Source organism: Ceratosolen solmsi, unplaced genomic scaffold, assembly GCF_000503995.2.
Source record: "Ceratosolen solmsi marchali unplaced genomic scaffold, CerSol_1.0 scaffold39, whole genome shotgun sequence".
Classification (NCBI taxonomy): Eukaryota; Metazoa; Arthropoda; class Insecta; order Hymenoptera; family Agaonidae; genus Ceratosolen; species Ceratosolen solmsi.
This window is the reverse complement of record NW_011948433.1, coordinates 467,598-494,528: the sequence shown is the minus strand read 5'-3', so window position 1 is coordinate 494,528 and position 26,931 is coordinate 467,598. Positions and strand designations below refer to the sequence as shown.

Below are 26,931 nucleotides of genomic sequence, written 5' to 3'. Positions count from 1 at the left end.
TTAAAGGATGGCGCGTCTCAGCTGCAACAGTGTCGCCTGAGTTCCCGCCACTTCTACAGGGACTGGAATTTTATAAGTTGCTACTAATATGCGTTTCTTACCGCCTCTTAAGCAATCATTAGTAAGTAAAATTTACCACTACGTGCATGAATTTTCCGAATATATATAATAAACGAAGAATTTATCATGATCAAGATTGATAAGTAGAGAGCTTAAGCATCAGTATAATTAATTTTTGAGAATACCCATGTTTCGGATAATAAATGACTTTATTAATGTGCAAATAACTTGAAGTCTCTATTCATATATGTATACTTATAATATACAAGCATTGATTTATTATACCCAACGTGTAAGTACTTCATGTAATTTTGCAGTTTATAATTTGTCGGCCCTTCATAGTAATGCATTGGGGGTGTAACGACGTTAAAAATTGCAATTAACATCGACACATTAGAATGATTAAGTTAATGAAATTTTGACATTAGCATGGTATGCTGAGGTTGTCATTATTTGTCGAAAATTGAAAACCAATGGTAGTTAGTCGTTAGGTTAACGGATAATTCTAAATAATAGAAAAATATTGGTAAACTCTATCGTACCTTACGAAGCTCGCGGTCCAGATGATACAACGAACCGTCGAATGGACGCTACTACGCCAAGATGATTATCGAACAAGTTTCAAAGAAAAGACAAGGAAGGGCTAAACGAAGCAACGACTGTCTCTGGATCATTCGTGCTTGGGTCGAGATTCGAGGGGAAGGAGACTCGAGTGTCTCATAGCCCAATCGGAGCTATTAAGCGACTACCGAGTCAAAGTGGCGCGTCCCTGCGCGAGTGCGGGGGCGAGGAGCTGCTGCTTGCAAGGGCGAGTCTTACTTTGGACGGGAGCTGCGCGGGCGCCGGGCAGCACATTCGCCGATTACCACCACCACCAGCACCACCACCACCATCATCACTAGGAGCAGGAGAGTCGCCACCAGTGGTTCATGCTTCGGATATAAAGTGGTCGCGTGCTTGCAAGCTCAGTCACACTGGCATCGAGTCTCCGACTTGACAGCATTAAACAGCGCTAGCCTTCACAATCTACCGGCCTTCGCTATAATCCCACTCCCGCACACACACACACGCGCGCACACACACACACGCGCGCACACACGCGCGCGCGCACACTCACACACACACCCACTGCACGCACACGCACACGCACACACACACACACATATATATATATATCGCTCGTCCTCGTTCGCCGATTATCCGCCGCTAATCCGAGCCACCTGTCAGATCGCCGATTTGAAATTACCGGCCCTTACGACGCATCCAGTGAGTTGCTATATATCTACTTTAATCAGCTCTTCATCCTCCTCTCTCTTATGTTACTTTTATCCTTCGGCTGATCTGTTTATAGTGATTGCTCGCCCCTGCTGTCTCTTCTCCTCCGCCACTAAAATGTCCACGTGCATTTTAATCCACTTTATGTCTGTTGCGCTACTTTTATCTGTACTACGTGCCTCCCAGGATCGCTAAATTCGTTACTTTAGTGTTCGTCGATTTTAAGACGACAATGGCTTTGTGAACACTGTATCTAAGAAGAAGATGTAAAAACTAATGTTGTTATGGTATCATATGTCATTTGGTATGTAATTACTTTTAAAGTGGATCCTGTGCATGACATCCGATATTTAAGCTTAAGCGTTGTATCGTAAACTAGAACTCATTGAGAATTTAATTTATTTGTTAATTGTGGATAATTAATTCTCAAATTAGGTGTTATTATTACATGTTATAGTGAAAAAAGTTAAAAGTATAAAAATCAATGTATTAATTTCTAAATATGATATATATATATATATATGTGTGTGTATGTGTGTGTGTGCGTGCGTGCGCGCGTGTGTGTGTGTGTGTGTATCAGTTATAGTATTAAAAAATTTAAATGGCTCCAACTAAAGAAATTGGGATTTGAAATGCAAAAATTATTCTTGCAATATTATATTACGTAAATTTTACATCGAAATAGGCAAGAATTTTATAGTTAATAAATTCATATCATACATCGCTTGATCCCCTTTGTTTGTTTGTTTGTTTATTTCGTATATGTGTTTGTTTATTTGTTTGTTTATTTGTTTGTTTGTTTTATTAATAAAATTTTAGTAATGTTGTATATTTTTTCATTACCGAATCGAGAAGATGTATAAATATGATAATATTTTATAATTTTTATTTTTAAAGAAAACTATAAATTTTTCATAATACTCAGTTTGCAATTATCTTACAATTAATTATACCGCGATCAAAGTCTAATTATTTTATTAGAATAATATTTTATTACAGTGTTTTCAATTAATGTGATAATCTCCTAATATATGTAATTTTATATAAATTATATGATAAATTAATTTACATTTGTTTTTCAATGCATCGAGATATTTTTACCCTAGTTTTTCTGCTTTAATGGAGTATAGTAACTGATCATTTATTTTATATATAATTTTTTTGTTGTTGATATTTTTACACATTACTTCATACTTTTTTTTTAACAATTACGGAAGTAAATTGAAAACAGTCGATCGATTTTAGCGGTTACCATTGTTTACAGTTGACAAGATCTTATTTACATTGAAGGTGACACTTCTTTATTACCGTTATTTGCTCCATTTACAGATAGAAAATCTATCAAGATCTTCGAATATTAAAAAAATAGTTCAATTTCTTAACAAATATTGAATTTATTTGACGTTATTCACCAAATTAAACATATCAAATCCTAATATTTGATTATCATTTTTGTTATTTAATGCACATCTCAAGTAGTTTTAATATTCATGCATAATTGTAATTTATACTTGATGCATATACTAAGTTTTTATTTATTGTAAATGATTCATTAATAAATTGAATTTTTTTCGAAAAAGTTTTCATGAAAATTATTCCGAACTTTTAATGATTACAGTTCAATGCATTAGTTATGGGTCGTTTAGGATTTCAAGCAAGCACTTTACCGAAAAAAAAAAAGAAAAATTAATAAACCATGACGTTAGTAATAAGGTATAGTTTATAAACTAAAGAAATTAATTTGTTTATGAAATTTGTTTCTTTGTGCATTAATAGAATATTGAAAATAATATTTTTTATAAAAGAATCAACGAAATTATATAATACTTTAATATCTTGATATTTCTTTTTCAAAAATGCATACGTATTATGTATATACGCAACACAAACACACACAATATTAATTTTCTATTTTCTCTCTCCTATTAATTACAATTGAAATGTAGTATTTATAATATTTTAATAAAACCATGTATCTTACTGTAATCAAAGAAATGCATCTATCAGTATATGCTAAACATACTATAATTCCAGCTATTTATATTCCAATTTTTATATGTTAATATTTTTCTACTTTAAATATGAGCTAGAGCCAGAAGAATTTGAAAATATTTGCATTAAACATAGCTCAATATTATTTCTCGATATTTTAATAAATAAAGATTTTTGTAGAATGTCTCTACTGTACTGTCGCTTCTTCGTATAAAGAAAAAAAAACAACAGTGAGATTTATTTTAAATTTACTCAATATAGGAAATATCAATTTTTAATATTATGAAAAAATAATTTCACTTAAAGTTTTAAGCATTTAAAATACAATCAGCGCTTGCGTATTATTTTACTAGTCTTATGAAAACATTAATTTGGAAAGAAAATTGTGAATATTGTTAGATTAAATAACTAATTTAAGATAATAATATAAGACTTTTAAAAATTTCAAATTTTATCTTTCTTAAAAAAATATTAATTGACAAAACTAATATCGAAAATAAAAATAAATCAGAGTATTTTTTATCATTAAACGTATGTAATTTTGTTGATCTTAAGATATCTCTTTACAAGATTGTTAAAGTAAATCACTTACTGTGCATATGTGTGATGCTATTCTGCTTATCATGTTTTTTTTTTTTTATAAATCGTGCTTGAAAATAGATTGATTTTTGATGCTTTGAGATGAATATTTAAAAATAGAGGCATTTAAGTTACGATTGAAATTTAATAGAAACCGTACTCCATTATGGAGTTAGAGCATAATTTTTCATCGTTCACATCACAATTTCAATTTCCTCACTTTGTATAGTAAGCTTCAGCTTTGCTCGTGTAGTTTTAAGAAACGGTGATACTCATCTATAATAATATAATAATATAAAAACTATAATATAATAATGATAATCATTTATTTTTATATTTATTACAATCCAAAACCGGCGTAGACAATTTGTATTTTTATTTAAAGTTAAGGCTTGATAAGACTTAACCTTCAAAATCAACAATCAAATACATTTTTTGAAGCTGCAGAACTTTAATTTTCATAACTAATAAAAACTAGAAAATTTTCTACAATTCATTCTTCTTATGATGTCTTTTTTCTGGTAAAATCACAGTTATTATAATTTGAAAAAACGAAAGAAAAATGAGATTAAACAATAATTAAAGACGTAGATAATGGAAATCATAAAATACGATGCAATAATAACAATTTTTATTATATCAAAATTTATAAAAATTATCAACTAGTGTTAAATTATTATGATAAAATTAATAAAAATTACTTTATTAAAAACAAGATATTATGCAATCTATTTGTTAATGTTTATGGTGTTTATTTTGAAGTTCTATTGCAGAAAATAAATATTTTTTTTTCGTGTTATCCGCATTTTATTATCAATATTTCTTAAACATACCTTACTATTATTATAATCGAATTTAATTAAAATATTGCTTCTTATCTATCAATGTTTGTTCCGAGCTAAAATGACATGTAAGTTAATTTCCTAAAAAATTAGTATGATAATAAAAGTTAAAAATTTTGCTCGACCAATTTGAATATGTTTTTCTTATAATGAATTGTATCGATAAGATTTTAGCTTTTATCAATAAGTTATATGGTGAGTCAACATACGCGAAGCATTGATTTCGATTCAATGAAGAAGAAAAAGATACACATAACAAAAAACACAAAATAATTTCGTATTTATTGTGCACATATACGCTTTATATTTCATCAGGTGTTTAATTAACTATTTCTTTAGAAAACTTTTGCGTTAAAAAACTATTTCTTTATAAAATAAAAAAGGGGAATATAATTATTTAATAAATCATCATAAATAATTTGTATATTTATTTTAGTAACATTCTGAAGTGCTTTCAATAATGAAAATAAAAATAATACTTGAAGTAACGGTAAATCCAGTACTTTAATAAAATATTTCAATATTTCAATAATTTTTGTCAATTTTCAGTGAGAGTAAACTTTTTTTGCAGAGAGTTTGCAACTTTCAAAAATTAATATTTTCATACGACAGTATTAAAGTATTAAACATTTTTTTTTGTTCATATAAATTTCAATTAAATTAAGTCCAACCCTTTCGTTTTATTTTCTACAAAAAAATTAAACTTCTTTAAATGTTAATAAAGGAATACTATTTTAAGGTTTATATTCCGTAAATGATTAGAATTTTAAATTGAAAATTGAAAAATAAATTAATAATATATTTTTTTATTTGATTTAATTTTTATTTTAAAAGATTCATCCATACCATAACATTACATTAGTTGTTTAATTTTTTTTATTATGCTTTATGATATTGTTCAATTATTATGATATCAAATAGACTTGTAATATATTTTCGTTTCAAAATAAAATGTAACACGCATACATACATACACACACACACACACACACACACACACGCACACGCACACACACGCACATATATATATATATATATATATATATATATATATACATATAAATATATATCATATAAAATGTGTAACAGTGTACACATTTAAAATCAAAAGTATCCTTTGTTCTAGTTTTGATTAAGTTCTTTTCTTAAATAGTTTCCATTGCGAGTTACTTTAAATTAGTATTAGAAATATAATGAATATATTTATATTATTTAAATTTAAATTTAAATAATTTTCGAAATAGTAGAAAATATTATTTTGTGAAGAATATAAAAAAGTTTCGTTTTAAAAAATTGTATGTTTCATATGAAAGATTATGTGAAAAATATAAAATCTGATAAGTAAGTTACGATATCATCTTACAACTTCTTTTATTTACTTAATAAAAGTAGTGATTTCGTATAAATAAGAAAATTATTTAATATTTTTGGATATCCTAATATGAATAAGGTGCACAAACAGTTGCGTATTGTTGTTTATAACAGTACACTTCCAGTGTACACTTATTATTTAGAAATTATTGTTTATTTATATTCTTATTTAAGTTGTTGATCATAAATTGTTAATTTCATTAAAACTTCTCTTGCTCACGAATATTCTTATGTAGGATTTCACGATAACTCTTTTTCTTTTATCAGTATGAGATAATCAGTACAAGGTATCCATTTACACATAAGACAATCATGAAATTATGCATTAATGAATGCATTGGAAAATTATAAAAATTTAGTCAGTTCAATTTAAACATTAATAACCTTATTATCATTAACATTTATAAAAGTAAAACATATTGCGCGTCAGTGATCATTAAATTTTTATTAATTTTTATCAATGTTCTTATCAATATTCATCTTTTTTTATTATTAATTGTAATTGATCTTTAGAGCTTTATTTTATAATAAACTTCTGTACTTCTACTTTATAAATTAATTTGTTAAATATTTTTAAAATAAATCTTATTATAAAGTGCTTTTTTTATTATATATTATCTAATCCTAACAAATCCATATACAATATATAAAATATAATGTTTAATTTTGTCAAAGTTTTACCATAAGTGTAAAAGAAAATTTTTTGTTTTTAAACAAAAAATAAACTTTGACCAGGAAATGAACATAAATTATAAATAATTTATTATATAGAATTTTTAAACTACGAAGTTACGTAAAAATTGGAAAAGTTTCTTTAATCAAGAGTACTATTATTATTGAACTATGAGATTTATAAAATCATAATGTGATAAGAACAAATTCGAATGTCAAAGACATGTGTCACATTGTGATCAGACAATGTCCGACATTCTTAGATTATAAATATTAGAAAATATTTAAAGCATATATCAATTATAGGCGCTTAAAAGAGAAAGTACGCGAACTTTACAATCGTCAGAAAATTAATAAATTATCACCATTTCCTATAAACGTTGGCATGTATTTAAATAAATATTGCCATATAATATCTTTAAGCATGCAAAATAAATGTAAAATTTAAGTGAAATAAATCAAATATTTGGAAAACAAATTGAAAATATTGTTTCAAAATTGTTCGAAAAAAAAGGATTAAGTCCACTTGTTAATTATAATTAAAATTACAGATTTGTATATTTAGCAGCAATATCAATATTTATTATTAATTTTGCAATTGTATTGGAAACGAGGGAAAAATCGTTCACTATATCACTAAGTACATACATCGAAAAGTAGAAGAGTCTTATAAAATTTCAGTATAACTTATTCTTTATCATTACAAACTATTCATAGAGTTATTGATCGTATGAATAATAAAAGATAAAACTGATTCTTCCTCGTATCGGATAACTTTCCCTTCTTGTAAGATTCAAGTAATAGTTGTTGCTACCCTTATCTTTTCTAGCATATCCTGTAACTGGCAGATATACAAAGTAAAACCAACACCAGTGATTATCTCCCTTCTCGAACCCCACGTAAGTATCGACAGATCAATCTCGAAGTGTTGAACAACAAGTACTCTTAGATATCATTTACATCAGCCCTTCTACTCACAATGTTCTGATAGTCAGTACCCATTAATTTAGATTTTTCGAATTAAAGTCTTATAGTTAAAGCATTAATTAGGACATAAAAGCAAAAAAAAAAAAAAAAAAAAAAAAAAAAAAAAAAAAAAAATGAAAAATATAATAATAAATAAATAAATAAGTTAAGACGAACAAACGAATATTAAATATAAATGTGGCCATAAATGAGCCATACCATAAATGATAATAATAAATGCGTAAATCGTTGGTTATAAATATTGATTTTCATCGCAGTTGAAAATAACAAGGTTGATTTGAGATTATTTATTATATGCGCGGACAACATATATATTAATTCTTTCTTTTTCTTTTTTTTTTTACGAGTATATTCTAACAAACGGGATTATCGCTATTTGCGATATCAAATTGAAGTCGAATTTTTTTTCATAAATTTCATTGTAATACAAGTAATTTTTTAAATTGAATCATACCCTTAATGACTTTAGTAATTCAAAGTAATTGTAACTTGCTTCTAAATAAGTTGAATATTATTCTGCATTATCATATTGTACATTGATTAAATTACTTAAGTTCGGATATTTCTTATAATATTATGTAGCATGCACTTAAAGACACGTTTTAGAGCTTTTAGAGTTAAAAGAAAATGTACCGAACATTTAATACATCGATACATAATGTTTTTCAATGATAGAATAATCATACGGTTAAAGGAGAAGGTTTAGATCCTGCGGGGCTTATCTAAAAATAAGATTGGCGCAGGTTAACGTTTGAGAAATCTTATTTTTATAAGATGGTTAAGATAATATTAAATGGTTCACTTTTCTCGTTATTAGCTGTTAAAGCAGTGACCGGTCAATTTCCCTTTATGCTCCGTTTTATTTTCCAAATCATTCTTAGTAGAGATGAAACGCGAGAGGGGAAAAAAAACAAATTAAACTTAATATCGAAGTTTAAGCGTACCATAAAATTTACGGCTTCGACTGTGGGTCTATGTTGATTATAAGCAGCCGCCACAAAAATTTCCGCACTTCTCAAGCAAAGTCTCTCACTTGCCGCGAGAAAAGCCTTATCCCGGAAAACTCTTTTAAGTAGAAGAAAATGCAAGATTGCACTTGCTATTTCGTATACGTATACATTTTACCAAATTAATAATACAGAAGCCGAAGTGGCATTACACGAGCAGCCACTACCTAAGGGATTAAAAACCTTTATTTGCTTTCAGATAGGTAAAATGATGTCCTTAAAAATCGTCGCTTGCGCAATAGTAGCACTCGTTGTATTCGTTGACTGGTCCACGCCACTTCCAGCAGGAGATAAAGAGGCGCTTATGAACGGGCTCAACGTAAGTTAATGATCCATTAAAAATCATAAACAGCTCTATTTAATTACTTTGTTAGGAAGTCGCAATATCCGACATTATGCTCTTATTAAAATTTCATCTCACAATGAAACATTGATTTTCATTTTTTATTTATTTTAAGGATTTGTTTATTTAATAGTAAAGAGTTTTTAATTTTCTTAAGCCTTTCGGGGTTTTCATTGCGAAAAAGATGTGTAATAGCTTTGTCACCATAATTTTGAAGATATTGTAGATTAGAATTCGATTTGTTTCAAAATCAATCGAAATTTTGTTGTTTTGCGTTATTAATTTTTACTACAATTATTTAGTGGAGTAAATTAATTTATTTACTGTTATTATTTGCAAATATATCATTACACAATATTTTTTGTGAGTAGTCGTAGATATAATCATAAATATCATTGAGTGTTAATGAAGAAGCTAAACGTTGAAATAAATTATTTGCTGTTGAGTTTAGGGCAAAAGTCTAATAATTAAGATCGCAATCTGTTACCTACAAAAGTCTTAAAAAGTCTTAAAAATGATTTTCAATATAACGAACCAATAATTTCTATTGATTTTGTAAACATAATTGAAATTACTACAAAAATGTTCATCCAAAGAATTTTGCTTCTCACAATTAATCTGACTTGTAAATACATTTAATGCATAGTAAATCGTATGCTTTCTAATTAAATTTACAAGTCCTTTAATTCTATCAAGATTCTCAAATTTTGAAAAGGAAAGATTACCTTTGGGCTAATTTTCACTTCATGCGAATAGGTTAAAATCGATTTTTTGGCAATTGATTGAGCTTGAAATATACATTGTACGCGCCACTTAAAAAAAAAACTTGAGCATATTGTACATCCAATTATAACGAATTATTTAATAGTCAACCTATCACTTTCACACGTAATTGTCAATACTTTCATTTTTTTTTATGGCTAATCCCAACTAGACAAATTATTAATAATCGGTTTATTCGCCAAATGATAAAAATAAATACAAATTCAGCTAGCATTATGTATTACCGCCGGCTTTAAAATAATTATTAATTTTTATAAATTCATGATAAATTTAACCTTTTAAATTACTAGATATGCACGATGATTAAAAGAGATTTATAAAATATATTACATTTAACTAATAAGTACTAGACTTATGTCAAACGGATATAGCTTATAATAAATAAAAAAAAAAAAAGAAAAGAAGTAAAAATAATGTTGACAGAGTTTGAATGTATATCGTCATCATTTCAATTCATTAATTATAAAATATTATTACATCTATTGTATCGTATACTTTTATATAAAATAATAATAATAATAAATTAGCGTAACAAATTTAATGCTGTTTTACAATTAATGAATTGAAAATATTCTGTCCGGCATAGTAGGGAGCAGATTATAAATACAAATTCAATATGACATAGTCTATTAATATTTTTATGATACGCACGTTTCTACTCAAAACATCTAGCTTAGGCATTCTATTATTATTAATGAACATCGACTGTCGTAAATTATGCAAAAATTGAAAATTTTTAAGAACGTTTGCAAATTAAATAAGCCCAGACTGTATTCCTTGCTATTTTTAAAATATGGCTATCCGAGAAAGCTATATTTCATGAAGTTATGAATTACAAACTTGGCTATCGGTGTGACAATGGTGCAATTGTGATACGAGTCTAATTTATGTTTAAGATAGATATTTAATTACACTTAATCATGAACATCTTACTACGAGATTATTTATTTATATTTGTATGATATTCAATTTGTTATGTTAAAAGTAAAAAAAGAAAAAAAAAGAAAAAAAAAAGCAGCATAGTGAAATAATAGAGAGCAATAAATAAATTACGATAGAATTATCATCATGTAAATAATTTATGTCGCGTACGTGTATTTCAAAATGATATATTGTAATACATAACGCTTATTAATATCAACTTTTTTTATTATTATTGTATACGTATATATTGCGAAGACTTTAACAATCTAAGATTAAAATTAATTCAATGTTCACTATGAAAATGAAATAAAACATTAAATATAATAAGATTTATAAACACGCATAAGTTAAAAGCACTTAATTATATAAAGTTTTAAAAAAAATTAATCATATGATGTTTATTAAAAAAGTATATTTATTATTTCACTATTTTGTTACTTAAATTATCAACATAATTTTATATACTATTTTAAATCGTATAAAACATGCCATTTAGGATTTAATAAACTATAAAGCAAACCGGGTATATAAAGATATGACGGTTCACAAGAATTTGCCATGTATAGAGCAAATAAAGTTTCTTTAGACTATTTTCTTGAAAAGCTCTAAGACTATATTTTTATATAATCATAAAAAAAAACATAGCTATTTTCTAATACAATATTAATTTGGTATTAATAAAAAATGCTTTTATGTTATGCTTCTATATTCTTATGTTTTTTTGTTTTTTGTTTTTTGTTTTTGTTTTTGTTTTTGTTTTTGTTTTTTTTTTTTTTTTTTTTTTTTTTATATTTCTTCTGAGACTCATTTTTTCAATATATGTTTCATTTATACGATTAAGAAATTGTTTCTCTTTAATCTAATTAATAGTTTAAGTATTCAACTATATATTACCAATATTTCAACGTCTGAATCTAAATTTAATAACAGACCTACATATACAAGTCGACAATAACCAAGTTAAAACGATAAGTAGGTTGTCTTGAAATTGAATTTTCCAATTTTTTCAAATTATTGATAGTGATAGCGAAACAATTAATTAACTTAATCTAATCAATTAACATTTTGTTTCTTTAGAAAATTTTAATCTCTCTGAAGCGACTTAAAAGTATTGGTAAAACTTCGTTGTTGATTAATTCTAATAGCACTAATATTTATGGTGCATTGGTAATAATTATCCTATTGTTTTTTCTTTCATAGAAATGATGAAAACGAAGATAAGAATTAAAATTTTTTTTTTTTAAATCATTATATTTATATAATAGTTAACTTATTTATGAACATTTATATCGTCTATGAAATATAATTGTCATAGATTTACATTTTTAAAATCAACTGCTGAAAACACTTCACAATTGACTATAAGATATGTTTATGTAATAAAAAATTATTTGTTTTATACACAAAATTACTAAGGTGCAGAATATTATAGAGAATAATTTTGTTATATCTAATTGAAATGTTACATTAGATATTCGTATAAAATAGAGTTGATACATTGGCCAAGTGACTTTACCTAGAATTCATAAAGTGTATCAATGTAAAATTATGTAAAAAAACATATTACAGTTAGAAATGTTTAATTATACCATTTTTCTTTAATCTCAAATTTTCATTATACTTAAAACATAAACAATTCAATTACATAACTTATAAAGAATGATGAACCTCCATTTAGATATATAATTATATATGCTTTGCCTACTAATACAGTATAACATTTAAATAATATAACGTGTTAAAAATTTATTCGTAAAAAGTAGAAATTCGAAAATTTTTTAATTTTACTATAAGATATTTTAATCAATTTTATTTATTGAAAGAATATTCAAATAGACAATAATTACAGAAGCCCTTGTGTTATCAATATATAAATTTGTAAACATTATAGTATTGTTAAAAATCACTATAATATCATTGTTATAATACCATTGCAATATTAAATAATTAATGTTCAATGTTTTAAAACAATATTCTTTAGTTCTTTTTGTTTTTCTTAGATTGTAAACAAATTATTTCTTAAATATTTGTCATTATACAGTGAATATTTTAAAGTTATATTTAAATAATATTAATATACTTATAATTATAGTTAAGATTATTTTTCACGTGTATTTCTGAATTTCACATTACAATGCATTTTTATCGAAATTTCTAGTATTTCTATTGTTTTCACATTGATAGCAAAAGAAGGAAACAAGATTTATGCATACATATAAATTTTTATTTGATTTTTATCTATGGTAAATTAATCACACAGGATTACTCTATAAATATCAACATTTATAAAAATACAGTTGAATGTCTCATATTATTATTTATGCAAAAATTTATAAACAATTTATTAATTTATCAAAGTTTTACATTGCAATTATGGCAATGTACAATATTATTAATAGATAGTAGAAGAATTCTTTTGTAAATATACCATAAATATTCCATATCCATATTCGAATGAAAATAATTCTTAGAAATCTAGTCAGGTATATGTTATCAAGGCTTTGTGCATTATCAAAAAGAAATTTATACATACAATGTATATAATACATTAATATATGTAATATAAAATTTTCTAGTTATAAATATAAACCTTCTAAAATTGATTTCAGTATATGTCATTGCTCTCATCGAGCTGTTTTTGAAATATAAAATTCCTCTATCATACCGATACTGTATTGACTTTAAAATGAGAAAAATAGAGAAAATTATAATTGAATAATATGAACGAATTTCATAGAAGCATTGTATTTTTATATGGTATTATTAAATAAAAGAATAAATTTTTTTTTTTTAATTAAATAAATAAAGCATTATAATAAAATCTGAAATCGTTTATGTGTATAAAATAATTATATTTATTAACTGTTTATTCTTTTAAATTTTTATTATATATATATATATATATATATAAGATATATCGAAGATTAATAAATCACAGAGCAAGTTTAGCAATAAATTTTGAAAAGATTAATAATATATTACGGATTCATACATTGTATATTAAATATGCTAGATAATTTATATCAATAATAAATCATCTTATTACCTGTCATTATATCTAAATTAATCACTTTCATTATTTATTAAAAGAAGTTTATTAATTTAAAGTATGTATTTCGCTACTATAAATTTCGAAATTTTATGACATAGCTTACATAATTATTAAAATTATAAAATTGATGTAACTATTACTTCATTTTCCTCCTTATAAAAGAAATACAATAATTACAAGAGGATAATATTTTCAAATTAAGATGTCGAGTTTTTTGTTAAATAGACATTATTGTTAATATCAGAATTTACCCTGACACCTACCTAAATTGTTCAACATAAAAATTTTACGCTTAAATGTAAACATGAAAATAAGAGATAGAGACAATGTTAAAGTAGAGCTAAAGCAAAATTTCACCATGAAACGATGCTAGTAGGTATAAAGATCAGGATATGCCGGCGGTCGTTTGCGCGGCAATCGAACGCGTCGACAGATTTCAAATACTTGCGAATACTTATATTGGTGGCTTTTCATACGGGTATCCAAGATGGATCAAGTACTTGATCTAATCTAGTAATCTCATCTAACCGAATTTGATTGACGCTCGACTTCTCATAATCCTACTAGATTTAAGCGTGGCTCTTTGACTTTTTCATCAGTTTTCTCGTATTTATTGCCACGAATCTTTACGAGACCCTTAATCAAACTTGATGGATGTCGCATGTCTCGAGAAGAAAATTAGAAGCGTACAATTTATTATTATTTTCATTGCTATTATGTTTTATTAGTTTATGCATAAAAAAATAGTTATTGCTTATATAGAAAATTAGCTTTTACAGTGTCACATTGCGTCAGTGTTTAGTCATAATCATTGTAAAAACTTTTTCAAAATTAAGTCTTAATTTTCCTATAAACTTTATATATGTAGGACAAACTTTTGCTTTTCTTATATCTAAATAAAGGTAAATAGATGTTAAACTTTTAAAAATAACTCCATATTATATATATATATGACAATTTTTATTTAAAAATCACGTACTTTTAGGTTATATGCAATTAAAATATTCACAAAAACTTACAATTATAGAATATCAAAAGATTTGATAGCATATTGCGTTGCAGGTATCTAGTTCATAAATAATAAGATTATTTTTAATGTATAGTTTCGTTATTGCGAACTTTAATTAACAATGGCTTGACCATACAAAAATATCATTTTAGGGGAGTTAGGATTGAAGAAGATAGAATCCTAGTTATTTTAATCTTAAGACAAGGAAATATATAACAAATAATTGAAGTTTTAAAATGGTCGTCAAAGAGTAAATTTTATTACTCGAAACATTAATTTCAAACCTGACCTTTTATCAGAGCCAAATATGTACGATTTTACAATTATCAGTTTTCGCATAAAAATTTCATTTCTCAATTCATTCCTTATAAGAAAATGACTGTATTATGTATTTGAAACATATTTCTCAGTGTATTGTACACATACGTATTAAAATGCAATAATACTTATACACTTAATGCATAAGATTTAATGTTCGAGTTTGTGATTAGGAAAGTCCAATTAAAATGATCTCGTGAAGCAGTTGCATCGTTTTTCTTTACAAATACAAAATGAAGGAGATTCTTATCGCAACTAATTTCTCTCATGGCTATTTAGTATTTCGTATCTATTTCTGCCTATCCGTCCGAATGATTTAGAATTAGATGAACGAGATGTAGGCAACACAAGAAAAAATATATAGACTTCTTACTCTTAAGACCGTCTGTTGTTATAAGTCGCTTAATCACAAGTAGTTTCTTCCTGGAATGAATTTTTTTTTAAGTTAAAGTGCAACCAATACGGATATCATATATAGTTTTCTTTATCTTCTTAGCTTCTATTTTATCATAGAAAATTTATTTTGATTATTTGTAATGATAAAACAATTAAATAGGCAAATAATAAAATTTGACTTGTCTTTTTTTTAGATTTATATTATTTTTATCTGTTATTCATTAATATATTGTCAAGTCAACAATGAATTTTAGATTATTAATTGAATATTAATTTAAATATTTTTTTTTTAAATTTTTTTTTTTTGGAAAAAATAACGATATGTTTACAATTACATAGTCAAAATGTTAAATTAGTTAAAATTACGTACTATATCACATAAAATTTAGTTGTATGCATATTATTTGATTTGTTTTTGTATACAAATCAACTGAAACCTAATCACATATTCAAAATAATCATTGATAAATTTAACATTAATATGTATATTCAATGTTACATTTTCCATAAAAGTGAATAATTTTTTCTTATATCTGGTTTGATTAAGAATGTATTTAAATTGTAATTAATTTGATGCAATAATAAATATGCAATATTTATTTAAAAATGAATTATTATAAAAATTATAACGAGCAAAGTTATTGTAAAGTCGTTACGTGTTAATTCAGTAATATAATAATTGAATGAGAAATAATTTAAAACATTGATTAAAATTTTTCCTTAATAAGTAAATTATAATATGAATATCAATATTGTGAAAGTTTTGATAATAAAATTATATTGAAACAATATAGAGTATTCAAAGCCTTTATTAATTTTTTTCACTCTATTTATTACAGATAAAATGAATAAAATTTTATAATAATATATCAATAATTCTGTCATTAGATAGCACAACATATGTTTTTCTTTACTTATCAGAAAGCTTTTGAGAAAATGGTACTCCAAAATATGTTACAGTATACACTCGCGCGCGCGCGCGCACACACACACACACACACATACTTACTAATAACTTATTTATTAGTACTCCATTATTTAACAAAATCATAATGATTATAAAATAGATTTTACAATTCATTTATGTGTCTTAATCGTAACGAACTGCATATGTGTGTATATTTAATATATACGTGTGTTTAATATATATATATATATATATATATATATATATATATATATATATATAATGTTTAATATATATATATATATGTGCATATATTTAATATACCCATATACTAACAACTAATTAAAGCAAATTTTGCAATTAACTTGAAAGAAGTCACGTTGACAAATCTAATTACATAGAGTACGCAATCAAAAAAGCAGTAAAATAAAATTTCATTGAAATTCGTAATTCATAATCATATGGATTTATTTTAAAAATATATTTAAAAATAAAATCTAAAGATTTAATTCTAATAGGGTCAACATATAATTGAATTTTTTATAGTGACTTAGTAAACGTAATTCTTATATTATCTGAAAAATGTGTATGAAAGTTAACTCAATGATAATATATATATATAAGAAATTTATATAAATCATTATATCTCGTTTAGTGCTAATAATACATTCATCTATTATGCTAAATAAATTATATACACCTAATTAAATATATGACTTTAATGATTGTACTTAAATATTCATTAAAAGGAATCATTATTTGTAAAAATTAGCTGTAAGGATTTTGGATAAATTTTAATGAAATAAACGAATCAACTTAAAAAAAATTAAATCCATCATCAGTTAAATGAATTGTTAGGTGAAAATAGCTATGGTAATTATTTATTTATCGATATAAAAATTAATCAATAGAGCATATTACTTTTTAAAGTTCAATTTGATTATAATACATTTAAGTGATTAGGCTCAATAAACTGTTACGTAAGTTACCTGCAAAAAAAAAATCAATTAGTAATATTTTGCATATATCTTTAAATATTTATGATATTCATTGCATTAAAGGCATATTTTTTTTTTGTTTGTAATGTAACATAAAAAAATATTATTACAATGAAATTCCAAATTGTTTTAATATTACACCCAATGTCTGATAAATGTTAAATACTTTTTCACGAATCTAGAGTAAATGCATATAATAAGGAAAATGATTTATTTATTGTGATTTAAAGCTACAATACAAATATACACGTCTAAGTTTATATCTTTCACTGTGAATAATGTATTATAAAACAATATAATGAAACAAATAATGCAGATAAGAGTAGGTATAACTATTCGAATAAAAAGTTTGATAAGCAACTATTTTATATTAGAGCAACTAACTTTCTTTTACAAACGACGTATGAATATATTTGCTTGATAATGCCTACATATATTGAAATACTAATTTTTTAGATGTATTTTTATGGCGTTTAATTTTTTTGAAAAACATACGCACTATTTTCACACTTTGTAATAGTGTTTAAATTAAATTTGAATTATTTTTATAATTATTTTTGAAATACTTGTTTAATTAAATTTGTAGATTAATTTAAAAACTGTTGCAGATATATTTATAATATATACTGTTTTCGCTTTTTACGTATGTCAAATGAATTTCTTTATTATTAAGTTCTTATTAAATTAACTTCTAGCTGTAAGTTAATGTAATTTATAATAGTAGAAGGAATATTATTAGTTTTTAAGGATTATTAGCAATAAGAATACAATAGGGTATACTATGTAAGAATACAAGAATAATTATATAAATATATCCTGTGAATGGCATAGTTAGGGCCACTTAATCAACAAATCTTCTTCAAAGTATAATATTGTAATTTCGATTTATCGACTCTTACACTCTTTAAATTTGTAAAAAAATTAAGTAAAAGCACGCGCAAATATGAGAATCACAAAAAGTTAAGCGAATGTATTCGAATAGGGTCAAGTAATGTGACGATAACTGTCTGTGTGTCCGTGAGAGTACCAAACCTTCTGGAGAGTTTTATCTACGTGACGTAACTTCTGTTCACGGCTTGTTAGAATCTGTCATTTTCACGTGGCCTTCGTCATTTATGTATGTGTTAGCTATATCTATTATTTGATAATTATAAATGAGAGAAGATAGTGATTAATTTTTAGACAACTACTATAGCTGTCTTTCTTACGTGTCTCAAATATAAGCTTTAACGAATTATAGGGAATCTTAATAATAATGTTTTTCGTATTTAATAATCTCGTAGATATTTCTGTCTAATCCACAGACATTTAAAATATTATTTATTATGTTAAAAATAATATTGTTTTTTATATACGAAAAGTCGTAAAAATCTAATAATAAGCTAGTAGATTAAAAATAAATTCAGCTTTCGAATATTAATTAACTAGCGGCTTAAATATTTATAGTAACATATTGAAATTTTAGGTACTTAGTAAATTACTCTGGATTATAAGCGTGTAAATTCTATTACCGCAAGGTTTTTTTTTTTATTATTATTATTATTTTTTCATTAAATAAGTAGTTGTACAAGTTTAATTTTCGAATCGAATTTACCGAGACCGTCGTTGTTTCTAATCGTAAATTTATGTAAAAATGTATTCTAATGCTAAATAAGCATATGCGATACAATTTCATCATCTCTTGTATATTTATATACATACATGCACGCACGTATATACACATGCGAAGAAAAAAAAAATGTATATACGTATGTGTGTATATGTTGATTTGTATATATTTACACGTTTGTAATTGTGACGTCAAATTTTGGCGTCTCGCCGAAAAGGAAAAATTGAAAAAATTAATTGAAAAGAATATTTAATAATTTCCAAATCGCGCCCTCGATGCTTTAATTATATTTCGTAAATTTGTTTTTTCCTTGGATTACTTAATTATTACTTAATTGTATAATTCTGTAAAATTTGACGAAATATTAAGATAAGCTTTCACCTAAGGGCATGAAAGTAATTGTTGTATGATCGTTCAAGAAATAGCGATATTAGTTTACAAATGTCTATGATACTGTCACGGTTGCTTGTTGCGGTGCTGGGGGGACAAAAGCAGTAGAACATAATTCATCGACGGCAAGAAGGAAAAACAATTCAGTGGCTTCCCATGGGACCTTGATGTCAAAGACCCGATAGGGCCACGGATCGCGTATTACCAAAAACACGAATCTCTGTATTTCCTCGATAGTCTACGTATGGCTTGTATCAACAATTTCATGGAATAAATGACCGGCAGAGTATAAAAGCTGACGAGCAGGATTGAAGGAAATTGACGTTGCTCGACCGTGGTCGTCGAAAGTAACTGTGAGTAAGGTATAAGCAGAGGCGGCCGTCCGATTTTATTATACACTGGGCCGCTCCGAGACAGAAAAACGTAAATAGCCTGGACAAGGAATCCAGTAAAGTTCTAAGAAAATTACTGTTACTCGAGAGCTGACAGAGAACAACTTGATTCAGCGGAAAATGGAGCCAAATATTTTCATCCATCTTGGCCTTTTTCTTTATTTTTCCCTTTTATTTTTTACTATAACTCTCGACGTTTGATTCTTTCCCCCGTTTGAAATTTCTCCTACTTCTCACCGACCGAATCAGCTAGGGAAAAACAAATAAGAATACTAACCTATTGATGTTATACATAAGGATGTGTCCGTCGAATTTTACATAATATGCCTGCCAACTAGCCCAACTAATTGTATGACTTTCACACGTGGAAAGACTATAATTTCACTATTTTATTGAATAAGTCCACTACGTAATAATTGAATAGATATACATAGATGAAATAAAAACAACTTCTACAGAGGTAAAATAAGTTTTTTAATAGTTTTTAAAGGAAATGAAATCTGTTTCAATTTGATATTTCCTTTAATCCGCCATCATACTTGCAATATAATCTCATTTTTTACGAAAATTTAAATTAAAAAATATTCTAAAGATGAATAAATAATGTATGATAATTAGGATAGCAGGCTTTAAGTATTGAATGAATCGCGAAAATTATAATTAACAAATATTAATTAGTTTTATAACAAAAAAATTCGTCACCGCATGACGCTCTACCAGGAAATGTTAATTGAAATGTTTAATAATTTTATTGAATTTATTTATCTAATATATAATTTTCCAACAAAATATTAAATCACTTTTGTATTTTAAATAAAAAAGAATTGAACGCGAAACATTTTTCAATGCTTTTAAACTCTATATCTTATTTTCTTTAATAATCTGACATGTACGAAATCATACGTCAGAGCATCGAATGTAATCAAATTTTATGGAAATATTCTTAAAGTTAATTCGAAAAATATTCTTTTGATTGTTATTTTTATCTATTGACAATGTCTTATGTTAATATTATATTATAAAATTTCGTATATTCATTTAGTTAGATGGCAGAGATATAACTGAATATAGCTGGATAAAAATAAGTATAAGTAAATATATAAGAGTAATTACAGATAATAAATGTCGTAGAAAGGAAAAATATATAAATTATTTACAATAGTAATAACAAACAATGTTTATATTACGAATCTATTCTAGAATAAATTTCACTTTCTTTTTTATTGTTTTTTTTTTTTTTTTTTTTTTTTTTTTTTTTAATAATTTTTAACAACAATAAAAATATAAAAGGCTTCAAGAATGAAAAAATGAATCTATATTAATAATAATTACTCGAATCACTAAGTATCGATTGATTATTGTGAAAAATTATACTATTTATTATTCTCAATATCGAACGAGATAATATTATCTAAGATGTATTATTTTTATCTACTTCGTATCGGAAATTGTTAATGTCATTATCGATAAAAGTGATAAGCAACATATGGTTGATGGACGACCCACTCTATTAACATAGTAATATCACATCTACGTCGATTATGAATTCGAATTTTTTTTTGATAATTTAAATGTACTTTGATTTTGATTTATAGTTTTAATAAATTTCTTCAAAATCCATATCTTGGGTTAAACATGAAAAATGCCGTATCATTATTTATAATGAATAAAATTTCTTCAGTAGCCAAAAATTTTCATTGTACTGAAATATATAAAGCGGGAAATGTTAATCATTATACCTTACATAGATAAATTTGTAATATGAATATTCAATATTTATATTATTAACAATTTGTATAGGATATTACGTCGTATTTGCTTTCTTTTATTAAATAATATTCTACAAATATAGAAAATATAACGTTTGCGTATAGATTTATTTTCAAATATGCGCAATCTCACCAATATATCAATAAATTTAGAATTAATTGCTATTTAAATGAAAGCATATGCACATTTGACAATTTTGCGAAAAGATTAATTATTCTACTACAAAAGCTTGAAGTTTCATATAAGTTCTAACGCTTACTTGCGTTATGTATAAAAAAAAAAAAAAAAAAAAAAAAAAAAAAAAAACAAAATGAAATAATAAAAAACATTCATCTTACTACATTGACATAAATGAAATATTATAGATCATTTTGAAATAATGAGCTCGTATTGCTATAATCTACCATTATATACGAAATTGTACGATCTTAGATATTTGCGTGAAAATTGAAGGCAGCAAAGGTGTTTCAGTTTTTATGGTATAGTTGAGAAATAATTCAAAAGCTTTATAGTAAGCACGGATATTGTGGTAATTGAATTTATTGTAAATTTGGATACAAAGAGTTAAATGGAGAGTGAGAAAGAGGGATGAACCGAGGACTCGGGTTAACGGCTTTTCGGCTTTACGTTTTCATCGACTCGGCGACCCCTTGTGCTACGTTGTTAGCCAAGATGGTTTATAGTGGATAATGGTTGTCAGCTCTTGGTTCTTTCTCATTAGTTTTGACCTTAGGCTCTGGCTTCGACTTGACTGACTTGACTACGGCAGCTTTATTCCGCTGTCCGAACTAATGTTTTTTCTCCAATTTTCCCGTACTGATTTTGCCTTCGCTCGACTCAACGTCTATGTCTGCTTCCTCCTTTCTTCGACCCTCGCCCCCTTTTTTTCGCATTAGCTGTTAACGTTGATCTCAATCGGTAGTTAAGTTTGATTCGAGCCTCAGGCCCTTGACATGTAAATGTGTTGATGTATATCTGCGCGTCTTGTATTCACTCAGCAAATTCTATTGGCTTTCATACGTAAACTTAAATTAAAGTAAAAATGTTACAAATTATATTTTCTAATGTACGCTAAATTAAATATTTTTTTAAACAATCCCAAATTAAATTGTTGTATAAAGTTTTAAATACTTTAGAAAGGTCGAGCTGTTTCCTACACAAATAATTTCTAAATGATTAATTTAAAACTTTTATGAATATTAAATATTAATTATTTCTTCAAGTAAAAATATGTATCTAGATAATGTGCAATATTTATTACATTATGCAATATATTCGTTAATAATAATTATATACACACACTATCGCGTTCTCACACATATTTTCAAGGAATTTTATAAAAGCCATGATCAAAAATTATCATCTTTTTATATTGAAATTTATAATTCTCATAGGATGACTCATGGATAATTTATTATATTGAATAAGTAGGAAAGATATCCGAATGAGTAATAGTACGAAAGAAGTATTATTATACAAAGCGAATATTTGAAATAAATATTAAAAATATTATTGTTCATTTCGACTATTATGAGCTAATTATTATATGACGTATAGGAATTTTAATTAAATTAAATTTTGCATCGTTCAACTAACGATACTTCAAAGTCTTTTTTAACGTCTAATATGCCACTTATTGCCTAACAAATCATCTTGAATAGGTAAAAATCAAATTGTGACTGTTAGGAATTTTTTTTTGTTTTGTTTTTTTTTTTATCTTTAAATATCTATACTCAGACGATAATTAAGTATAAATTTGATGGATTTTAATAATACAATTGGAAGAATATTTATCGTTAGAATTTATAGGTAAGACATAATAAACTTGACGTACGATTAAATATCCCATACAATGACATCGACAATCATATTTAAAGGTTAAATAGATAAAAGTCGTAAGAAAGGCATTAAATGTATTTGCATTGACGTCAGTTTAGACTTTTTAAGTAAATTTTGGGCGAAGAAATGCGTCGACGGCACGCGTCACGTCCAATATTTTGCCAGAAACGTATGAAACGTCGCCTCCGAGCTTCGATCCCGGCAGAGCCTCAGCCTGTAATCTCGTGAAATTCAAAATCCTGCCCTCCCGAGACACAATAATCGAAGCCCAAGGGCTCGAGCTAAACAGCCGACGATCATCTTTTTTCTTCGTCAGTTACAGATGGTAGGAGACGAGGAGGGGGCAGCTATCGAGAGGGACCTACTTAACTACCTGGTAGGCAGGAGGTTCGTGAAGCGCCTACGGAGCCAAGTAGACGTTGATGATTTGCAACGCAAGCGCAATTATTGGAGGCAGTGCGCTTTTAATGCCGTATCCTGTTTCGGAAAGTGAAATGATGAATACGCTTGATACGTTCACGGCGGCGCGTTAAGGGCTGAACATAGTGAAGAGATTGGGGTGGTGGCCATTGCCACTGCTGGTGGATTGAAAAAGGCGCCGTTGCTGATATAATGTTGCTTCCTAACAATGCCTCGGAAATAATTATTATTCGGTGTTGTTTAAAATACGACTTCTTCATTGAAAGCACGCGTTACTTATTATTCCCTATGAATTAAAAATTATAGATAAATTTGCAATTCATCCGAGTAGTATTTTACTTTATGTGGTTGGGATACGTGAATAGTTTCTGTTTGAATCCTTGAGTGTTACATAGTTTAAAATCATCGAAAATGTAACTTTTTATGCGGGTATTTCAAACGGTTACTGTAGATGAGTTTGTTTGCAAAGTACACGTAATGTGGTGTAGTTTAAATAGTTTTTCCTATAGTATTTATAGATTAGGATTTTACATGAGATTGTGTTTCAATTGTTCAAGAACTTTAATATTCCGTTGGTTCTTAGCCATATAAAAGTAAAACAAATCTCTTACTGGATTTATCATTATCATTTTTTTTTAATTTTTAATTATTTACTTTTAAATCTTTTTCTTATAATTTGCCAAAATTCTTTTTTTCTTTTAAGATATTCGAGATATAAAGAGAGAGAGAGAGAGAGAGAGAGAGAGAGAGAGAGAGAGATAATCTCTCGATTATATAATCGTGGGATTAAAATCTAGTCTTTTGTTTTTAATTTATCAGATTGTTGCCGCATTCGAAGCGACTTATTGGTCCTCGCATTTTTTCTTCTTTTTTTTTTTCTATAATTTTTATTAGTTCATTATGAGCACTTGTAGTATAATGTAGTATGGTAGAATCGTTGTAGAAGGCAATTTATGAATATTGGTTGTTTTTAACCCTTATCGTACTATCAATTACCAAAGTCCTATTAAAAATAATTTAAAGCTAGTCAATATCAATGTGAAAGAAATAAACGGGAGTAGCTGATAATTATTATACTATATTATAAAAAAAAATTGATTTATTCTTCTTGATTTTCTGAAAAATATGTAATCCTCGTCTAATACAATTAAACTTTAATCCGTCGGAAATATTGAACATCCATGAAATAAATGTGAAAAAACTATTTTCTTGTTAACTGTAAGACTGTTAATAACAATTTTGCGAAAAAGGGTACAGATTTTTTCCCTATATTGCAACTGTAATCATGTAAGTGTTTTCAGGAATTTGAGAAGAAGCATTAATATATTTGTTTCTATTTTAAAATGGTAAACCGTATTGTGATAGATGTTTAATAATTATATTATTTTGCTTGTATTGGAACAGTCAATAATATGTTCGTTCCGCAATGTGATTATGTAATAAATAGTAGACTGTATTAGAAAAATACATATCGGTAATGGATTTGATTTTTATTTCATTCTTGTACACTATCAATGTTTCGACAATTTCGCACTTACAAATACATGCGCACGCACGCACTCGCACTCGCCCTCGCACTTATTACGATGATCACTTTGTTTACGAGAATTGATTACGTTTTTAGCCATCGATTTCAAGAACTTTCATCTTTTATTTTTCAAGATTTATAGCAAATATATAGATATTACAAAGACAAATAAAATATTATTCGTACTGATTTATTTCGAGCTACTGACAAAAAAGTAATATAATAATTTCTGACTCTTCTATCATCTAAAGGGAAGAGTAAACTCCAATATTTTAGCAAAAGTATCGTTAGAATTTAAAGTAGATAAAATAAAATAAAACAAAAACATTTTTCATTTTTCTCTACTGCTTTTATTTTAAATTCTCTATATCGTGATATATACGTTACGTTTTATTTAAGATGTTTTATTCAATTGATATTTTAAAATGTATGAAAAATTTTTCAATTTAATCTCATAAAAAGCAATGGAATTTAATTCATTTAATAAATCAATGACACTTTGCGCTTTAATTGTTAAAATGTAAAAATAAACATTATAAATGAGAATCAATTATCGATATTCATTTATATCAGTTATTTAAATTAATTCTTTATCACTTGACAGTACCTACCATTTTCCATTACGGAAATCTAACATTTTCGTTAAATAGTTTTTTCATCTTGCGTTGATTTCTCTTGCACTAAGTGTTTCCGTACGCATGGAATAAATCTTGCTTAAAAGAGATAGATAGATGAGCGAAGAAAAATAGATAACGAGAGAGAAAGTGAGTGAGAGTTGGAGAGCGCGCAGGGGCGGTGGTCGAGTGAGAACGGAAGGAGGAAGGATGTAGAGAGAGAGAGAGAGAGAGAGAGAGAGAGAGAGAGAGAGAGCAACTATGAAACCAGGAAAGAAAAAAAATAGTAAGTGCAGCTGAAGTACACCGTGAGTAATTTATAGAAGCCAGAAAAAATACAGCCTTGGAGATTCTACAACGTAAATTTGTCCTCGATGCTGCAAGATTTAATTACGCAAAATGGAAAGTTTTGCGAAGTAGGTTTCTCGTTCTGATGCATTCGATTCCACATCGTTTTGTCCATTATTGCTTTGCGGTAGTACAGGCTGTAACTTTCTTGACACAGCATAGCTTTTCAAAATGAAACAAATCAATTCAATTCCATTTCAGTCCACAATCCATTCAAAATTTTGATATTTCAATATGCCAATTGACCTTCTTTAAAAATATATTTATTACTTTATAAAAGTTGATTCATACTTATTTATATCATTATGCATTGTACATTAAAATCGAAGAATTAATTGTATTTCAGTTTACAATTAGTAATTAATAACATTAAGTATACATCATAACCACGTATTCATATTAACGATTTATCAATTGATTTACTTACTTATAGTTACGCCACGAAATTTAATAAATCTTAATTTAATAAAAATTTTAATAAATATCGAAAAAGATCAAACATTTAT

The 26,931-nt window shown here is 26.4% G+C and overlaps 1 protein-coding gene across 2 annotated transcripts; it reads left to right on the top strand.

Annotated features, from left to right (window-relative positions):
* The first annotated feature begins 1,197 nt into the window (after positions 1-1,197).
* LOC105364439 (prohormone-1) lies at positions 1,198-24,455 on the top strand. 2 transcript variants are annotated; one of them, XM_011502351.1, is made up of 3 exons: positions 1,198-1,326; positions 8,985-9,104; positions 23,832-24,455. In XM_011502351.1, exons 2-3 carry the CDS (start codon positions 8,994-8,996, stop codon positions 24,006-24,008), a joined length of 288 nt encoding a protein of 95 aa, XP_011500653.1. In that variant the 5' UTR covers positions 1,198-1,326; positions 8,985-8,993; the 3' UTR covers positions 24,009-24,455. The 2 variants fall into 2 exon arrangements, 1 of the variants encoding a protein (XP_011500653.1); XR_912951.1 differs by lacking the exons at positions 8,985-9,104; positions 23,832-24,455 and adding an exon at positions 7,621-7,693.
* The last annotated feature ends 2,476 nt before the right edge of the window (positions 24,456-26,931 follow it).